The sequence below is a fragment of the Mya arenaria genome, chromosome 6 (genome assembly GCF_026914265.1).
Source record: "Mya arenaria isolate MELC-2E11 chromosome 6, ASM2691426v1".
NCBI classification, from domain to species: domain Eukaryota; kingdom Metazoa; phylum Mollusca; class Bivalvia; order Myida; family Myidae; genus Mya; species Mya arenaria.
In genome coordinates, this window is record NC_069127.1 from 28466844 (window position 1) to 28486771 (window position 19928).

At 32.6% G+C, this 19928-nt stretch overlaps 1 protein-coding gene across 1 annotated transcript; it reads right to left on the bottom strand.

The window, feature by feature from the left end:
• Window positions 1–1761: 1761 nt before the first annotated feature.
• Window positions 1762–17212, bottom strand: LOC128239373 (copine-8-like). Its single transcript, XM_052955997.1, has 17 exons — window positions 17161–17212; window positions 16715–16790; window positions 16244–16458; window positions 15497–15576; window positions 14011–14123; window positions 13557–13681; window positions 12379–12473; window positions 12000–12083; window positions 10307–10375; window positions 8852–8956; window positions 8539–8617; window positions 8051–8107; window positions 7630–7803; window positions 3629–3778; window positions 3088–3198; window positions 2565–2693; window positions 1762–2443 (listed from the first exon to the last, which is right to left on the bottom strand). The coding sequence occupies exons 3-17, from the start codon at window positions 16445–16447 to the stop codon at window positions 2180–2182; spliced, it is 1839 nt and encodes a 612-aa protein (XP_052811957.1). The 5' UTR covers window positions 16448–16458; window positions 16715–16790; window positions 17161–17212; the 3' UTR covers window positions 1762–2179.
• Window positions 17213–19928: the final 2716 nt, after the last annotated feature.

Sequence of the window (19928 nt, forward strand, 5' to 3'; positions counted from 1 at the left end):
CAGCATGAGAACATTCGTAATTGTAGACAATGCCAAGCTTTTATTTGACAATTAAACATTGACTTGCAAACGTGGATGTGCAATAATTCTTGAACCTGACCGACGTCAAAGTGTTCACAGATTTCGATGTCCGTATTTGAGTATTTCAAGAGAGCGAACGGAACAAAATCAGAAAAACGATACAAGCATGCTTGTCGCAATACTTATTCCATTGGCGTTGTTGCTTATATTGGCGAGAAGCTTCTCTGTTAGATTCTACTATGTGAAACGCACCCACAATCGGCAGATGTATGTATACAACATGTGAAACCCGAAACTTTCGAGCAGAAACATGTCAGTACTGGCATCTATGACTATGCAACTACCACCGATGGTCCTACACGGAGACAAAACAATTACTCCGTAAGTGAAGACATTATATTGAATAAGCCAAGCAATACATATCATCCTGCTGAGAAAGGCAATACCATATGCCCGAAAGAGAATAAGGAAACTGACTTCCCACCAGTGGGAAAGAAAAACTGCAACTAAACAAGGCTAAAGTATATACATGTAATAACGTACAGCTTGGAACAAATGCAGGAGAGTATGACTATATAAGTTCACATGCCGAATCCACAGTCACTAGGAAAGTTATTATTTGATAATGGGGCTCTTTTCTTTTCCTCAATGTTGTACTTATCTGTTCATATGCTAATTGTTTTTGTACATTATGTCAACACAATTAAGGAAAGGATAAGAAAGTAAATTCTTCGAATTTATGAATACATTTCTATGCTTTGTTTGTAAATTTCTATGTTCTGTTTGTAAATTACAGTGAATTTATTGTTTTTGGTGTAAACTATGATTCGTCTTTGCAGTTCGTTCTCGTTTATTAGTTTTTTTCTTGATTATGTATGCCTTTACAGGGGTTATAACAGCTGATATTTGTCAAACCTAAAAGAGCCTCTTTGCCAAAATATGGATAAAGGGGAATATCTTTGAATTGATTTCAATGCACTTTTTCTCAAGCAAATGTCAGAGTCAAACAAAAAACTCAACAACTGAACAAAAGTCGGAAGTAAATGTTTCGAATCTTAAATTAAGGATTAAATCTTTACTTTAGAACTCCTGCATTTTAAAAGATATGAGTACTGTTTTTGGTTTACTCTCTTAATACGTTTATGTATTAAGTTCAGAATGAAATAATTTCTTTGTTAAATATTATTGACAGGATACTAATCAGGTGTTATGTATGACTATTAATTTTAACTTGAATATTATAAGGAAATACGTTTTTGAAACAAAAAAGTCTACAATACAAAGAAACAAGCCGGTTTCAATAAAAAAACAATTATGTCGTCAGTTATTGCATTTCAAACAATAGAAGCAATAACCACTTAAGACATGATCGGGGAAGTAAACGCCCTATTATTACATTTATTTGTATTACGTGCTCTTAAAGCTGTCAAGTACACACTTAAAGGTCAGCCATCCATCACTAAAATGCAAGTAATGTGTTTGTGCATTTACGATATTATGATCCGAGATTATTTCTATGTCTAATTTATATTTATTAACCATTATATTATGTTTGCATGGATAACATTTTGAAAGACACCATAATGACGCTTTTATTATGCTATGATACATTTAAGGAAAGTAATAAATCAAAACTTAACTATAATCATTAGACATAATTTTATCACTTTTTCCTTAAAAACATTATTTATAATAAAAGCTCTCGTGAAAACTTATAATAATAACATAATATCCAAAATAACTATCAAAAATCAATGTACGCTATCATTTGTATATTTTATTACATAGTGACTAGTTGCTGAACTGTTTTTATAGTTTTTATTGTACTTTAATGTTACAATACAATACAATATTAGTATTTATAACATATGCCATCCAGCGAAAAAATACAATCATAACATGCAGTATATGTAAGACTAGCGCTATCTTGATTTTTTGCATTAAACATGGATATGCATGTATACAAAATCAAAAAAATAAATGTTTAGCAAAACATACGGAAATATTGTTAAATTTATAGCATTACCAATAGGAGTAAAGATAAATATACATTAGACATTTATACGTATTAATACCACTTTAAAAGGCATATTATTCCATACCTGTGTCAGCATAGTTACATGTATAGTATAACAACTGCAGGTGATTATATAGAAACTTACGAACAACTATTGTCAAGCACCGAGCCACAGGTAGGGCATTTGGGATCCGTGGCGTAACTCATAGAGTTCCGACTTATTAGGCTGGTTCTAGAAGCCGACCTTCTACTAAGTCCTCTACCCTCGCTCTGGCTTGTATTTATTAACGAAGCACTAGAATTTGATCTTGGTAAACTGGTTAAACTTGGCTTGTTTGGTATAATATCCTTCCGCCGCATGTATTCTGTAATCTGCGATGAAATAACTGCTAGTGTTTCACGGGCCTAAAATTGTATAAATAAAACATAGAATATTGTAATTAGTTATTTAAATTTACCCTCATATGGATAAAAAGACCTCTCACAATAATTGATTGCGCAAAATGTAATATTAGCATATACATACCAGTCGGTCGAGATCAATGGTTTGTCCGTTCTCCCGTGAGAAAGATATGAAATGTGTATGCTTGCGGTTGAGTGACATCATTCTGTCTTTTATGCCAACAAAACCTATGCTATCTTGACTGAAGCCTTCCTGATCAAAATATAAAGGTGAAATACAGGTATTAAGATTTGATTGACATTTTAATATACTAGTCATTCGGAAATGAAAGTAACTTCAATCTAACAAACATTTATCTATAATTAAAATTTCCTGTACCAACGAGTGGGGTAGCATTAAATTCAACATTAACAAGCCGTTAAGCATTTTAATAAGACCTAATGTTTTGTTTCTTCTTTCTGGATAACGAATGACACAGCTCTTTTATATATACCTACTGCCAATTTTCCAATGAATTAAACTGAAATATTGCCATTAAACTTAACTCAAAAAACCCATTGTTGATTTCTTATTCAGCATTACACTTCGTAATGTTTATCATATTGGTTTAGTACGTTGTAAACCTACGGAGCTATGTTCTACTAACCATGAGCGTAAAGTCTGCTGGACCGACCCCGGCAAACACAACCGTTAAGGGCAAGTGACTGATGGAGTTTAGACGTTCAAGGACGTCATCTATGTCGTTCAAAATGCCATCCTAAGGTAAAAGAACATTTTGGGGGAGTCGTTTAAGACAGTCACTGATTTATTTTTTGCACTAACTCCACCGCATCAAGAACTTCAAGAGATGTAACGTTTAAAGAAAGTGAGAGGGTGAATTGCGTTCAATTTGTAGGCGAGACTTTTAGTGCTATGCCAAATTCAACCAAATATTTTATATTCTGCCTTAAGTCTGGTGGGCTGAATGTTTAAGGAATCAGCGTTAATTTTTACTAATTTTGTTTTTATATAGAATATTGTTTTGTAGTAGCAGCACTCTCAAATGAAACATTCGAAAAATAAACAAACAACAACATATGTTTTAACAACAGTAATTTGTTTCAACAGATGTGTTTTAAATTCAAATCATACATATTGACATAAACATAAGATAATTACAAGAATATGACAAACTCTCTCGAGCCTACCGTAATGACAAGGAGGACATGGTAGACCTGGTTGTCCTGTGCGGGCTCACGCACCGCCAGAGACTCAGCAAAGGAGATCACTGGCTTCAGACGAGTTGGACCCGACATTCGTATATGCTTCACAGCTTTCTTGTATCGGCTGATGGCTTTCTATTGTAATTAAAATGAAACATTTATTAAATGGTATTAATTTAAGGTAAGTTATAAGCATGAGTCAGTAATTTTGCTTGACAGTGTATGTCACATTTAGTCCTTATTCGGGGACGTCATTTCCCTCAATAATTTGACTGAAATGCCCCTCACTAATACACATTCTGCAAAATATCCACTTACGTATGACAGTTTTAAAATCTCGACAAAGTTATTCTTTAAAAAAACATCCGTTTTTTTTTTTTTAAATAATTTCAACTTTGATAGATCCTCTTCTTAGGAACTGTCACAGTGCAAACACGGGCTTGAGAAAAGACACATTCAAAATTGTAATGTATGTTCAGTTTTATATTTAGCAAAACAAATACATGTGTTTCTTTCATACACATGTAGAGTATGAGTGCTCTGCATCTTTTGCAAAATAAAACTATATCAGACACTAATTCATTGATTGTCATTATATTAAATATAAAAATTGGATTTATGTATAAAGAAATTACATTTCAAAGTGGTTGGACTCATGAGGTTGTACTCCAAACAACTATGTCATGGACCAAACGATCGACAAGACATGCATTTGACTCAGTTGAAGTATATAAGTAATGAATTTGACTCTTTAACGACAATCCAACGGATATACGAGAATATCGTAATTTTGGATCAACCCTCGTTCATTATCATCTAAACCGAATTTAGGTGATTTACCAAACAAAACGTAGGACATATATTAGACTTTATAAAGTTATCAATTTCGGTGCTGTACAAAATCGACTCATATGACATACATTGTATTCTATACAGTTATACATTTGAAACTTTACTGATCGACATATCGGACTTATACGGATTTGAGTTTGGGTGTTGTACGAATGTACACAGTGTTTGCAACATGAGGATATAAAATGGTTGTGCATGTCTAAGCAAAACATTCTACATTCGGATGGAAACGGGCTCATTTCAGGCGCATTAACTTTAATTATAAAATGCTTCAATTATCTGTAGTCAATGTATCTTTTTTTAATTACAAAGCAGTGTCGTCTTATTGCTTGGATAGATGTACTGAGCCAAAATTTTATGTTTTGTTATTGAGAAGATGTATATTCTTTTCATTTCCTGATTAAAGTAAACTAATGCTGCTTTATAGTTGATATATATGAGTTGAGCCAAAACGTTTTTTGTGTAAGATTTTCCTCTTCACATTAGAGTCACCGAGTCCGCCAAGGGAAATAACTCCTCTTGAAAACTAAAGTTTTTGCTTCAGTTCTCAATATATCAATACTCAGATATCTGTGTTTGTAGCTTTCTTCACACTTATGAAACAGTCGTGTATTAGGCGTATAAACACAAACTAGGTTATTTTCGTGACAATATATTAAATCATTATAGTTTGTAAAGCAGTTTTGTGACCCAAACAATGCCTGAAACGTGCATATAAAATGGTACATTTGTGTTTCAAACTTCAAATGATAGGTTTGTTTTGTAGATATGTTCATTGTTAAACACTCTCTGGTCATCAGCAAGATAATTTAATGCAGTATTTTAAGGCACACCAATCTTCACGAGGCAAAATTGGAGTGTACATTTGAGCAATATCAAACTTTGATGATAAGATGCTTTAAAAGCTTGTAGTCAATATATTTTCATTGCATTAACATTCAAAATAATTTGTTCGTATGAGCAATTGCGCATGTTTATAATAAAACAGTGAAAAAGCAGTTGACACAGTGTTGTAATTTCGGATTGCTAATAGTAATTCCAGCAAAGAAGACACTGGGGTCAAATAAGGCTTTATGTGTCTCTAAAATGTTCTAATGATAATATTTATTTTTTTAAATTGGTGACTCGAAATTCGATTATGCGGTTTGGCTAAAACCCAGTTGTCTCCTGCATGTGGTTTAGAAAAACCCACCTTTTTAAGCATAATCCACAATATGGACTACATTTATTGATTTTCAAAATGCCGCTGAACAATATATATGTTGATATCATTTGCAAGTTATTTGATTTGCCTGACTCATATTTATCTAAAGCTTTATTATCTTTTATTCTTTGTTGTTGATCGGATTTTATTGTGTACACAATAATCTTTATCTATGTGTTGTTATTTTGACCGCTAACTGTGTCGACACCTTTGGTTCTATACGTAGTTGTTTCATCGCGTCCTTAACGATCTGAACTCTGTGCTAATTTTTATTTTTAAATGTTTCGATCGTGATCTTTGGTTATGCATAGCTGTATATTTAAATTGTTTATGTACCCCTTTGTTACATACCTACCCGTGAGCACCCTCAGTGCACAGTTTTGATCGGCGATGACGTAATTCCTACGCAAGCATGCGTATAAATAATTCCCCATATGTTGTTTTTAAGTTTAGTATTTACTCGTATCATTATTTTCTTATTTTCTCCGTTTTGATCAAAAGAAAGTAACTAAAATTGATAGTAAAGGTGTTTTATGAAGTTGATATTTTCAACTCCCGAGTTAAAATCAAATCAAATTATATAAATGAGAAATGTGTGCATGACAACCTTAACTTTTCCTGGATTTTTAAGGTTCAATAAATTAAGTAATATAGAATGCAAGGATTTAACTTTGATTGGTAGGTTTTTTGGGGGGGTTTTTCATTCCAAAAAGTAAAACTTATCTATACAGAAATGGCAATAAAGAATTAGTAAGCAGAGGCATGTCATTTGCATGTCCGGTTTCAATGTTGGAAAAGTACATGCATTTGGAAGATTTGAGCACAAAGTCTGATTCCTTTTTATTCAAGCCAATTAACCGATCCAAAAAGAGCTGTAAAATGATTTCAAAAGATAAGCATATAAGTTATACAAGAGTTAGAGAGGATGTGATAGAAATGTTCAAGATATTAGATCCTGATATAAATATAGGTTTGCATTCTCTGAGAGCTGTTGGAGCTTCGACAACAGCTTGTAATAGTATTGACAACGGATGTTTGAAACGTCACCTTCGGTGGAAAACTGTGTAGCTAAGGACATGTACATTAAAGATTCAGTTGAAAGTAGTCTGTCAGTATCAAAACGCTTGAATATTTAAAAGTTGAAGTAAATTGCTCAATAGGCGCATTTTAACTGTTTATCATTTTCTGCATTTAAAAGAAGGCATTTTTAATTAAAAACTGTATTTGTTCTATACATTTTTACCTTAATTTTTAGGTATTATTTAAAGACTTAAATTCTAACTTTGAAATTTTGTTCTAGCATTTGTGCACGCTATCGGCCAAACAGATATGTTGGTTGAGTTGTTCATTATGTCTACATATTAAGATGAAGTAAAGTATAAACTGCGTGATGGAAAGATCTATTATTTTTCGGAATGGGAATGAATGTTTAATAACTGAAACGCATGCAAAAACATAAGATTTAAAGATAAATAAATGTAGACCTATTTCTCAACACTCCGACATTGGAATGACAGTCCAAGTTATATGCGATCAAACGTCGCACGGATAACTGGATATCAAAGAGGTGTTCTGAAAAAGGGGTATTTAGAAAAATTAATTAAAATAATAATAAATATCCAAAGAGTAGCAAAAACGATAAATAAATTCTTGATACTGCGATAGTTGAAAAGAAACGATTTACGATGCCGCGTACGAATGACTGTGTACCTCATCGTCTATTAAAACTGATCGATAGGGGCGTCCCACGAGAAGCCGGGTAGCGATAGGCTATGCAAAATATGGAATTCTGAGAAATTGAAATACCAATACACAAACAAATGCATAAAATAAACTGAAGATGTGGTGTGTTTCTTTCAGATTGAGGTCGCTCGTTGTATGCGTGATCATAAATAAACTATATTTTGTCACACTTGACAAATATATTTACCTCAATTCCATATTCGTGAAGCCTGTTCCAATCGTTCGAAAGTGGAAAACAGTGATTAATAACAGACGACTTTTTCATCTTGGCGCCAAATCCAAGCATACCAATTTTCTCTTCTGTGCAATAACGGCAAATAACTCCTCCTAACGCCTCTATAACTTCCATGTAAGGTGTTTTCTATTGGGAAAAAAGTAGTTTTACACTATGGAGTTGTTGCGAAACGCAATTAACATTATGCTTTGGAAACATATATATCAGGAAGGTAAAGCATTGCTTAAAACTTCATTTGAATTTGGAAGTTTCAAAATAGTGTTTGAAATTTCTACTTCAATTTTCATGACTTTATTTTTAAACTTGGTTCTTAAATTCATTTTTCTTGTCAATATAATACAATTTTAATAAGACATTAAATAATCCTTAAAACCTTATTTTCAGAGACGTCGTGAAGACTCCTCGTCTGTTCAGGTGATCCGTTCGATGCCTAAAACAGAAAAAAAATATTTTCATCTTCTACGTTAACAAGAATGTCACAGGGACAGGGACATGGAAACATGAAATATATTTATTTAAATTAAACTGGCTGTAAAGAACGATATTTGAAATGTTACGAATCATTGCACATACTAAAACAATGGCACATTGTGATACATACGAGATATAAATGAAATTATGTCGGACAGTAATTTATCCACTGCATGTATATATACATGCATTATTATACATGTCCATGCATATACTTGTTCTCTTTTAAAAACATTATCTTTAAAAAAAACTTTCAAACTTTTTATGAATTTCAATAGTATGGCCATGTGCATATAAATAAAAGCAATATGATTCCCATGCTATTATTGTGTTAGCCTTTATTTAAGGAATAAACATTCTGGTCGTAGACAGAAGCGGGCACTTACATACCGTAAAGTCTATGGCGACGTTAAGGTTTAGTTTCATCCCTCCTGTGACATAATCCAATAACGAGTAGTCACAATCTACCCTGTAATGAGGATGAAGACAAAATATAAAAGAAGTTAACTGGTGAAATTAAAAACAAATGCATTAACAAGCATGGTGACATTTTTGTTACAACTTAGTTTTTTAAACTATGCGTTTATTTCGTGGACACTGGCAATAAAACAAAATGTGTTTCAAAAAGGGTTTCCCTTTGATCAAGGTAGATCAATGGCTTTTCATTATCATTTAAGGGCATATAATATTAACCTTATCTTACCTAACTTGAAAGAAGCGCAGGTACCCTTTATTTGTGATTTTAATACTGTCTGTTAGTTTTCCTTCTTTCTTCGGCGCAAGAGGTAGCTCTTTGTAATGGCCCTCCCTAAAGTTAAAAACATTGATAATAACCCTGTTGTTTCTTGAAGCCAATGACTTCTTGTATTTATTCGTGTTGATCCGTACAGAATACTTACAAAAACGAAGAAGAAAAGCTTGATAAATATATCAATTCTTTTCAATTAAACATTTTTAAATCATTGTATATAAAGTACTCTATAACTATATCCGTATGCCATATCTGAAATACGAAACAAAAATTGAACGATAAGATATGAAATAGGTCACAACCGCAAGTCATAACCTCTATAAATATAGTAAGCTTAGGATTGTGTATAACTTCGAAAAGAAATGTCTTTTCATAAAGCAAAATGATTTTAATGCCTTTAATATATGAGTATTTTACTTGATCTATTGATTGCGAATGTAAAGCAGTATTAAGTTAGGGCTGTAGAAACGTTTTACTGTTAATCAAGTTCCGTCTTTTCCAAACATGCCATTTTGTTTCAATGCAACATTTAGTTTTATTAAATCAAATTTAGAAACAATACTTTTCAAAAAGGATTGCGCATGATCATATTTCCAAAATATGTGACTGGACGTATATCGTTCCTTATCACAGACACTACGTATGTCGTTCGAAAAAAACGAAAAAGTTTAGCTTAGATACGAATTGGTGTCAATATTTTTCATTGAAATTTATGCTATCATTTTACTTATTAATGTGGCGCCTATGCATGCAGGTAATTTGTAGCTTATGCATGAGTCTGTAAGTAGTAACGAACGAGTAAAGACGTTTGAAACAGGCAGTGTGGTTCTACATTTAGTTCGAGTCGCACAGACATTGAAATTGTTAAGCTTTCAGAGAAACCTTCGTAATCAATTGCATTTTCTGTTCAATGGATGTTAATGCGAGAAAATATGTTCTAATTTTGTTTTTCTTCATTTTCAAAACTGAAAATATGTTGTCTATTCTTAAGGTTTAGTTCGGCCTATTATATTTCTTTACTACATTTGTTGAGAAATAACTTAAAGTTGATAGATTGACTGTCATGTATCCGTTCGCTTATAATTAAACCTATTTTGTTTATAAATGTTGCTGCCGATTTCATAATAAATTATTTGGATGTCTAGTTGCGATTGTTAGCTACATTTTTTAATATGTCTGCCTCGCGTATATAATGTACAAGGTTCGCATCCCAGATATTGAGATCATGAAATTTATCTTTGTTTTAAAGAAGAATAGCGAATTGGTGCAAGCCGCGTATTCAGGCTTTTCTTTCGTGTACTGGGAGTGGAAAAATGTCTTTGCATAGACTGCTCCCATGATCGAGAAAGAAGCGGCATATCCGGTTACATGCATGCATAATAATAATTGTCCATAGTAGTAACCTACTGTTGTATAGAGTTTAAGTCTCTTAGCGTTGCTACCCGTCGGCCCAGCATTTTATAATCACCGGTTCCACTGAAATGATAAAAAAACGCAATAGTAATTCAAATATTTTTTCATCCAGTATCCATTCCCGGAAGTGCTAAATGGATGACTAGAATATAAGAAAACACATCAATATGGTTAGTTAACCTAAGCATATATAGCTCATGAAAATAAACGTAAAATATACAAGTATGAAATAAAATATTAACATTTTTGATAAATATATCATTGAGTGATGCTATCCAAGGTAGTAAATAATGCCATTATCGGCCTTCCGGGAATATTATCTCTCAAAGGTACCTCGAAGCCATATCTTAATCTCTTAAACATACAACATCATTACAAACTAAAGTTAACCGTTACGCATGTAAGAATGTCCTTCAAGGTATTCTGATACATTAAAGTATCTTATCTTAAAAGTCTTGATAAAATACAAAAATGTACTGATGAAGAAACAACAGGACAAAAATGCCATCATTGTATAATAAGCTATATCAAAATCGGTTATTTTGGTTATCATTTCATTGTAGTTTAAATTTGAACTAAAACAAAATCAGATGAAGACGCAAAGACATGTTAAAACAAAACTATTAACTCACTGTTCAATACTTTTCTATTCTTTGTTTTGCTGTAAGCCAACTAAATGCAAAACAATGGCCAGAAAGTTTATACCTAAAGTGCTGATAACTCAGTGACCGTTTCTATATTTTACAACCTTTATTTAAAATATAAAAACATATCTCTTGAAATTGATTCACAGCATAGCAGTGTTGTTATTATTTTCTTGAGCAAAATTGTAACATGGTCTAAACATATTTTTTTCTATGACCACTCGTGAACAAATCTCTATTTTATTTGGGAAAAAGCCTAATGATGGTTATTATAGTTTACAGAGCCAACACGACATAGAGACACTTCGAAAATCACAACTTCATAGAAATAAATTGTAAAGAAAACATAGCAAAAGAAAACCAGTGTGCATTGTTCAGGGGAGAGCAATGTTATATTTTACTTTTTTTCTACCCGACAATGGGTAAGGGTTTTACATCTTGGACATGAATCTTGCAAAACGTTCATGTAACCGATTTATCCAAAGATAGGTTTAACATGTGACCGACATTATCTATTTAGAAAGTATGTCCTGATATATTCCATAACTAAATCACTAAATAGCCTAAAGCAAAGATACCCTTTAAGTCACTTCGACAATAACTGGTGGGGCCTAAAATGATAAACTTTTGATAAAATTCCTTATTTCATATTTGTGTGTGTAATGGAGTTAATCTAATTGAACTAAGGAAAACTATATCAGTGTATTGCTGAAAAATTGATGGAATATTTAAATGCGAATGTCCTTTGACAATATTTGTTTATGCAAAAATACTTCAGACAATTTAATAAACATATTCTTGCTGTACTTTTCAAACCTTTTAAATAAGATAGATATTCAAACAGTAGAGAATTCCTTTTTTCCTTGTAATCAAATACAGAAGTTTTTAAACAGGAGCGATCATCACAAAGCACAATGCATTGCAGTTCTGATAGTGTGAAGTATTTGGATACCGTCCTAGTCTTATAGCTCATCAACGATGCAAATTATTGCTTTATTAAATTCGCCACTGTTTCAAAAATGATAATATATTTTGTTTCTTACCTGTGATGCCAGACTGCAAGCTCGAGCTGGCGATCCCAATCTCCATTACACAAACGTTGTAAACCAATCTCGAAAGGACGCCATCTGTCGTGGAACACTATCCAGTAATTCACTTACACAAATAAATGTGTTCAAAGAGCCTATTATGTATCCATAATTAAGCATTTCATCTTTATATGATTATGTATGATTATGTGCCAATAAACGACCTTACACTGTACCGTTTTTCTGGAACGGTGTTTATAAAACATCTAACACATTTTCACTTGTACTTTTCTTTTTAATCTGATAAACAATAATTTAAGAATTCACCCACATTAAAATTAAGATTGCCTCAACATGCAACCGATTTTCGGACTAATTATGGTAAAGAGGAAACCTGGGATGTTGTGTCCTCTTGTCCGTCTCCGTGCGGACGATGGGATGGAACGTCACATTGCCGATACTGCGGGATATCTCAAGGTACACGTCAGGCTATAACACATACAAAAAAGCCAACGCTCGCCTGTTTTTCTTTCAAAATCAAGGAACATATATTAAATACATTACCTAGAGTGATGGGCATTGCTTGAAATTTGTGACGTCATCATGGGAAATGAGTTATGAGGTGACAAAACTGACATTTACAATTTTGCAAGGCATATTACCTCCCAAACAAGCAGTCATAGTAAATTTAAATGTGTTTTTATAGTTTCTGAAGTTCAATGTTATATTATATACGTCAATGTCGTTATTAACGTGTACGTGAATACTTTCACATGGTCCATTTTTGCAGCCGACGTCACATTTGTATCGTCATGGTGAACATTATTGCAGACATTTTGCAATTCAAAACACACAACTATGGAACAAATTAAACAACTTTATTGCATTGACGCCAATGAATGTTACAATTTACAAACACGAAGCCCTAAAAAAGCAAGTACAGTAATTTCTGTATTTTTTTAATTATCTTAATGAAAAATTATATAACCTCAAAAAAAATGTAATGACAGACAATTATCTTTCGATGCATTTTTTGCGTTATCTGAAATTAAGAATCAAAATAGAAGAGCAAACAGCATTAAACAATGATAAGTTTGAAACCCACAGAAATGAATGGGAAGTACTCAATATTTTAAACAACTAATATACGTAGGAAGACACATCTAGCCTTACCAACGCATATCACATCATTGTTTCTTTTTCCTCATATAAATAAAGTACTATTTTAAACATAAAAAGGGACATCACTTTATGTGTGTGTGTGTGTGTGTGTGTGTGTGTGTGTGCGCGCGTGTGCGTGTGTGTGTGTGTGTGTGTGCGATAAAAAATGCTTTTCTACACAACATAGAAATGTTTAAGCATATATATATATGTTCTTGATGTATTATGTAAATATGATATATGTCGAAAAATAAATGAGAAACAAACAACATTCTTGCAGGACGATAAAAATGGGTGAACCATACTAGTCTTCCTCTCTATTATTCAAAGAATGAGCAGTTCAAAACATATTTTGAAAATAAAAAACAGACGTTAGGGCACAACATTAAACAAACGAAAGTCCAAGAGTACCTTTTTGCCTAATAGCTTGCCTATCTTGTTCAGTTTGTGTGCACCGACATGGAGCGACACCTTATCACGACATTCGCGCATGCGCTCAGACGTAATGGTGATAAGCCCGCGACCTCGCCCGCTACCTGAAAAAGAACGAGAAATGGTCGACTTTTATCCGACTTATCATTCATCCACATTTCATTCGTCGTCAATGTGAATCATGCAATGAATATTAAATATTTGGTCCTTCTCATGCTCACAATAAATGCTTCACACTCAAAAGAACCCAAATGTATTTTTATGGGCTGTATTAACATTCGTGAACATTGTTGAACTCGAAATGTACTTAATTAAATCATATGTAACTCATGTGCGGTAATCTTGTAGTTAAATGAAACTATTCTATACACAATTATATATACGCTCGTAAATATCATAAATGTTTCAATTTTATGGGATCAAATTGTTAAACCTGGTATACGGAGTGTTTTACAGCGAGTGCAGATATCCACTTCCGGATCGACAAGATCAAGGGACGACAGCTCCACTGAGCCAACAAAGTCGTGATGATGTAGTTCCGGGGACCTGTCAATGGAGATAATTTAAGCATACCCTATTACATTAGGGCGCAAAGCCTTCCTTCGCACAGTCATTCACTGCAAGGAGGGATAATTGAATCTTTATCCCCACAGTTATAGGAACAGAACAGAACATTTTATTCGACTTATACAAGTGTACATCGTACATATAGTTATTTATATAAAGATGTAACGTATTTTAACTTAAATACATAATAGTATATAATAGAATTTAATGAAGGGATGAAAGCTGATGTGAATTCAATACAAGATCATTTTATGTTAACATCGGCAGGGAGGGAAATTTTAAAAACTACAATATTAAGTTGTAAAATTAATACACCCGACCCGCACCTATTCTGTTGAAATTCATGAACACCTAATGCGACAACGCCTTTAAACGCCTTTAATAAGAATATTCATATGTCACAATTGTTACAATTTTTGGTAAATGTGTAACCGTATTATGTGCAATTAGACGTCAGTCATTTGGGTGATGTACTTATGATTTCTGCAGTGTTTGTTCTGTAGAGTAGAAATGTGTTGTAAGTTACAAAATGATCTAGTCAATCTAACCCTAATTGGCGGCTTAAGAAATATACAGTTTTGCTTAAATGGCCATATATATGATCCAATATCCATTTCCATCCAATAACTTAAAAAAGACAACCTCCTGTAAGTCATTGACGCCAAAAACATGCAAAACCATCCAAGCATAATGTACAACGGTTAACCATTGTCAACTGGCACTTCGTCGTATCATTCAGAGTTTAAAGTAAAAGTCAAATTATTGAGCGTAGGAACCTTTAATATCCACACGCAATTTTTATCAATATGGCTATTTACCTATCGGACAGAGTACAGAGTACTAAATGGCATTGACGAACATTGACACCCTACTTCAACGTCATGAATACAATGTATGCTGCCCTGTTATTCATAACCGTGACCTTATTTTTTCGTCAATAATTCGATTAGCGCTTACTCTAAATTGGACTTTTAAGTTGCCATTTACATACATTCATTTCGATATGGTAGCAGAGAAACTGGCTAAGAATCTCCTTTCATGCGATGTAAGAAAAGAAAATACGACGTGACGACCTACACATATTTATAAATCATATACCATGTTGCAATATTGGTTTTGCCGAGTATAAATAAACTGGTTAGTCGTTGATTCACGATAAATTGAAAGAACGACACGTACATCAAGTATTGAACAATCAAAATAAAAAATAGAAAAAATAAATAATATAATACTTAATATGAAAAGGACTGTGTCAATTTCACGTTATGTGAGTCATGTCCTTAAGTTAAGAATGAAACAAAAATATACGACTAAAGGAAATACTGTGTTAATAAAAGTAAAAGTTTGTTTACCTGTGATCAATGTCGTAAACAGAAAACATGAAATTCTGCAGCAAGCTCGGGTCGAAGTCCAAAACAAAGGATCCAACAAACTAGAATGTGAAGTAAAGAGTGGTTTGGAAATGGACAGCTTCTTATGTCTATTTATTGTTATTTGATATCTTCAATAACCTAATTTAAAAATTTCTACCTCTGTAATAACTTTATTTTGACAGATTTCATAAGTATTCCATAGTATCAAATTATTGGTGTGGTATCAGTTTGCTTATATATTGTATGCAATTATAGATATGTTACATGTTAGGATAGCATTGTCATCTGTTAATTTAGGCCAGGGTATATAAAACTTGCAAATGGGTTTTAGTAATTGTGGTTATCCGCATGACCAAAGTCATATACAGCGTTTAAACTAATTTGTGAAACAAGTACTAACAGTTATCCCAATGACTCTTGTTGGAACACTGTTTCATATGTTTGTTCTTAAGCTGAAAGGGGGACTAGAATACGCGAAGGAACAAGACTTTTCGAGCTAAGAAACCATTAACTTAACACAGTCACATGGATTTCCACTGGGTACTCCGGTAGACAAGTTGTCGGCTAAGAGTGGTCTTGTGGCAAGGCGTCCGATTGACGAAAATGACGCCGTGGGTTCGAGCCCAATCTTGCATGTTAGACTAAGTCTCATTCTTATACATTTTGCAAAAGCTAAAATAAAATCCTCAAAGTTAAACTGACCGTGTGCAGTACATAAAAATGTACCTTTGGGTTTAGCGTATTCTTGATGGCTTCCGTCCGCCCCACCTCGCGCCACTGTCCGAAGTGTTTGTAGAAGAGCACACATATTGGGTCGCTTTTTGTGCAGGTATCCGGATTCGTGAGGCCCGTACAGCTAACCAGAATCTCGTATCGCGTACCTGCTAGCGCACTTCCGGTCCGCGATAGGCTACCATCCCCCGCCTCCATATAAGCTCTTACTGAAAATATACTTCCCTGAATACCACAAGCTTGAGCTTAGGAAGGACCGCAATGTTAAAATTATGGGGTCCGTTAAAGTATCTTACTTATAGTCGAAGAAACTTCAAAAATCTTTATAAACGTCATAAATGACAAGATATATATTTATTTTATTTTTTTAGCTTTGTGTCCATCGTTTATATTAGCCAAAATTTAATTAACGCATATACATATAGCAAATAACGAAAATGTGACACTAAGATCATTTTTATTTACCCCTGTTTCTTGATTGAAAAGGATTCCTGTGCCGATATTCAAAGAACAAAATCACCTCCTAACTTAAGTCGATTTCCTAAAATCAGCAATTTAAAAACAAAACAAAACAATAAAGTTGTTTTACGTATGTACATACACTTGATAAACATCGAATATTTAAGTTAGTGTTTATTTAAGTTATAAATCATATAATCATTGACAAGGAGATATTTTTTGATATTGGAAATTATCTAATTATTTCAGCTGCTATTGAATTTGTTGCAGAACTGCTAGCATACGATTTATTAAAAGTACTCAGCTTGAAATGCTAGATTTAGCGCTGACACAATCAAATTTTTATGAAGCCATAAAAATGCTCGTATAGTGAGACAGTTTGTATAATATTTTAAAGACTTAAAAGTAACATAATAACAAATTATACATACATTCTACAAAATAAAACAAACCTTTAGTAATAGATATCCCTCCAGTAAATCCATATTGTGTCGGAAATAAACACTGTAGAAGCAAAGTATTCACTTAATTTACCACCTCTATAGTATGTCAATAAAGTTCCAAAATAGTTTTTGTTTTGGAGTTTGTCTACGCATTTAAAAGAACATGGCAATTTACGCAAAAGAATGAGCAACGTGAGAAATATAATCCAATTTTTAAGATAAATTTGAACAAATTTGGAGGTGAAGTTATTTTGATGTAATTGCGAGACAATGCGAGAACAGTATCGGCTTTCACAGTGTATAAGGTGGATAATTATCCTCTTATATTGGCATTAACACATGATTTGTCCAATCTTGTCTTTCAAAAATAAATTTGGTAAATAACATAATTGATGCACTATGATAATGAAATTTGGTTAAAATGTATTTACTATAAATCAATACCTTTAAAACTCCCAAATAAAAGGCCTTTTTGAAAGAAGCATTCATACAGCGATCAAATGGTTAAGGTGAAAGTCTATACAAATATTAGGTAATAAGGAAGGTAAATTTATATTTCGTATTAAGTTCTGATTTCAACAAGGTACATGTGTACCAAAAATCATTATATCTGGTAAAAGTTAAAGAGAATGAAAAAAGTCTTCTTTAAAGATCGATACAAATAAATGCTAATATTCAATGTAAATGCTTAAGGAACTACTGTATATGAAAGAAAACAGACAAAAGTTGTAGATAAATGTTAGAACAATACGATTAACGTTAAACAAATTTTCTTTACAAATATGTTCCCGCTTGCCGATTATATATATGCACTTAGAGCTTTTCATAAAAAATAAAATTCCTGATATGTAAGTTAAGTATTTAAGCTTAACCGAATTCATATAATAAACTCCTGAGTCTACTGACCATTTCAATATCCAGTTAACATCAAGTTAACACTGGATACTACTAAAATATTTATACTAATATTGCACAGCAATATACTTATAAAGTTCGCCATTCACACCAATGAATTACTTTAACCTTATTTAATAGAATTCAATATCCGTGGACATTCACTTACATACCCCATTATCAGTATTGCCTAGAGAGTCATGTTAACATCTGAAATATCCTATTGATATCATTTTCTATAGCTATCAAAACGAAATCAAAGCCTGTTACAAAAGTTTGAAATCGGATCCCAATTCTTATCATATCACATCGAAATCGATTTTAACTAGTAACCTAGAGACGCGAAACAACGTTTTTAATTTGTTAAACTGGAACATTGGTAATAATCTATATACAATGAGCGATCTTCAATTTGTTCTTACCAACCCCAAATACTATGGAAAGCTTGATTCGTTTCAACTTTAATCAATGCACATCATGCTTAACTTAAGTTGCTGTCAATATATATATATATATATATATATATATATATATATATATATCCATATAAAAGGCGTAACATTTTGACTTGCGCCGCCCTTCCCTCAGAACCGAAAGTTATTTGGTTTTAAATGTTGGCAGATGTTTTTTGGTGTGCTTCCCCATTTTAAAAAAAATGAAATCTAGTCCGCAATGGTGCATTTGGGTGTATTTCATTACTTGTTTTCTCATATATCGAAATAAAAAGCAAGGTGGTTCCGCTATTGATTTTAATTACCAGTTCATGTTTTCTGGTTCACATGCAAGGGATAATTTGCGCGCTTGCAACTTAAGAATTTTAGTTTAAGTCTTTTTGCGGAGTGAACTGTTGAAAGTTTCTAACTTGTCGCAATATACAGTTAATTATTCTTGAGTTTGGTCATTTTTGCTAAAAAAATCAGTTATGTGAGAAAATTACTCCGATTTTTAAAATAAATTTAAAGAACTGTAGAGTTTATACAAGTTATTGCTATGTATTTGCAGGAAAATACGAGTACAGCACCGGTTTAACATTTTATAAAAGATTACATAATTATGCTATAAGATTAGCATTTAAACATAAATTGTCCAGTCTTGTACCTTCAAACATATTTTATTAAATAACCTTATTGATGCGGGTGATAATATTTTGAATGAAATGGGTTAATTATAAATCAAAACCTAAGTCATTTATGAAAGGCTATTTTGAAAGAACCACTCTCTCAGAGACCAAAAGGTCTATGTAGATATTAACTAATACGGGAGGTATATTTAAAATAAATATTAAGTTTGATGTACCTGGTTAAAGTAACATGAAAGGTAAGGTCTGTTTTAAGGAAAAGGGTACATATAAGTGTTAATTTTCTTTTTAAAAGCTTTATTCTACTGACAGATTCGTATTAATTACTACTATTTATGCAAACGCAGTCAAGGGTTAAATAAAACCAAAGCCCGTAATTTATTAATTTACGCTTGCCAATTAGATCCACTTAATAAAATTCTACATTCAAATTAACATTCCTTATATATAGGTTAATTGTTAAAGCTTAAACGAGTTAATTGAATAATCTCTGACTAGTCTAATGACCATTTGATTATCCAGATAACATCAATATAGCGCTAGCTTCTACTTAAATATTTATATCAAGCTTGCATAGTAATTTACTTATCATTCCGCCATTCACAGCATTGAAATACTTTAACCTTATCAAATAAAATTTATTATCTATGGACATTCAGTAACATCTCCCGTTATCAGTAGCAGGTTTGATGCCTTTGGGGTCATATTTAGATTTGACATATCAAATTGATTCCATTTCCTCAAGGTTTTTCTGACATCGGATTCCTATTCTTCTCAAACCACATCGAAAACAAATAAAACTAGA

Excerpts from the sequence above, each read along its gene's own strand:
- LOC128239373 (XM_052955997.1), bottom strand. The coding sequence starts at position 16,447 with ATGGAGGCGGGGGATGGTAGCCTATCGCGGACCGGAAGTGCGCTAGCA. Across the intron at positions 12,474-13,556 it reads GCAAGCTATTAGGCAAAAAG|CCTGACGTGTACCTTGAGAT; the intron begins GTACTCTTGGAC and ends TATGTGTTATAG. Across the intron at positions 3,779-7,629 it reads TTCACGAATATGGAATTGAG|AAAGCCATCAGCCGATACAA; the intron begins GTAAATATATTT and ends TAATTACAATAG.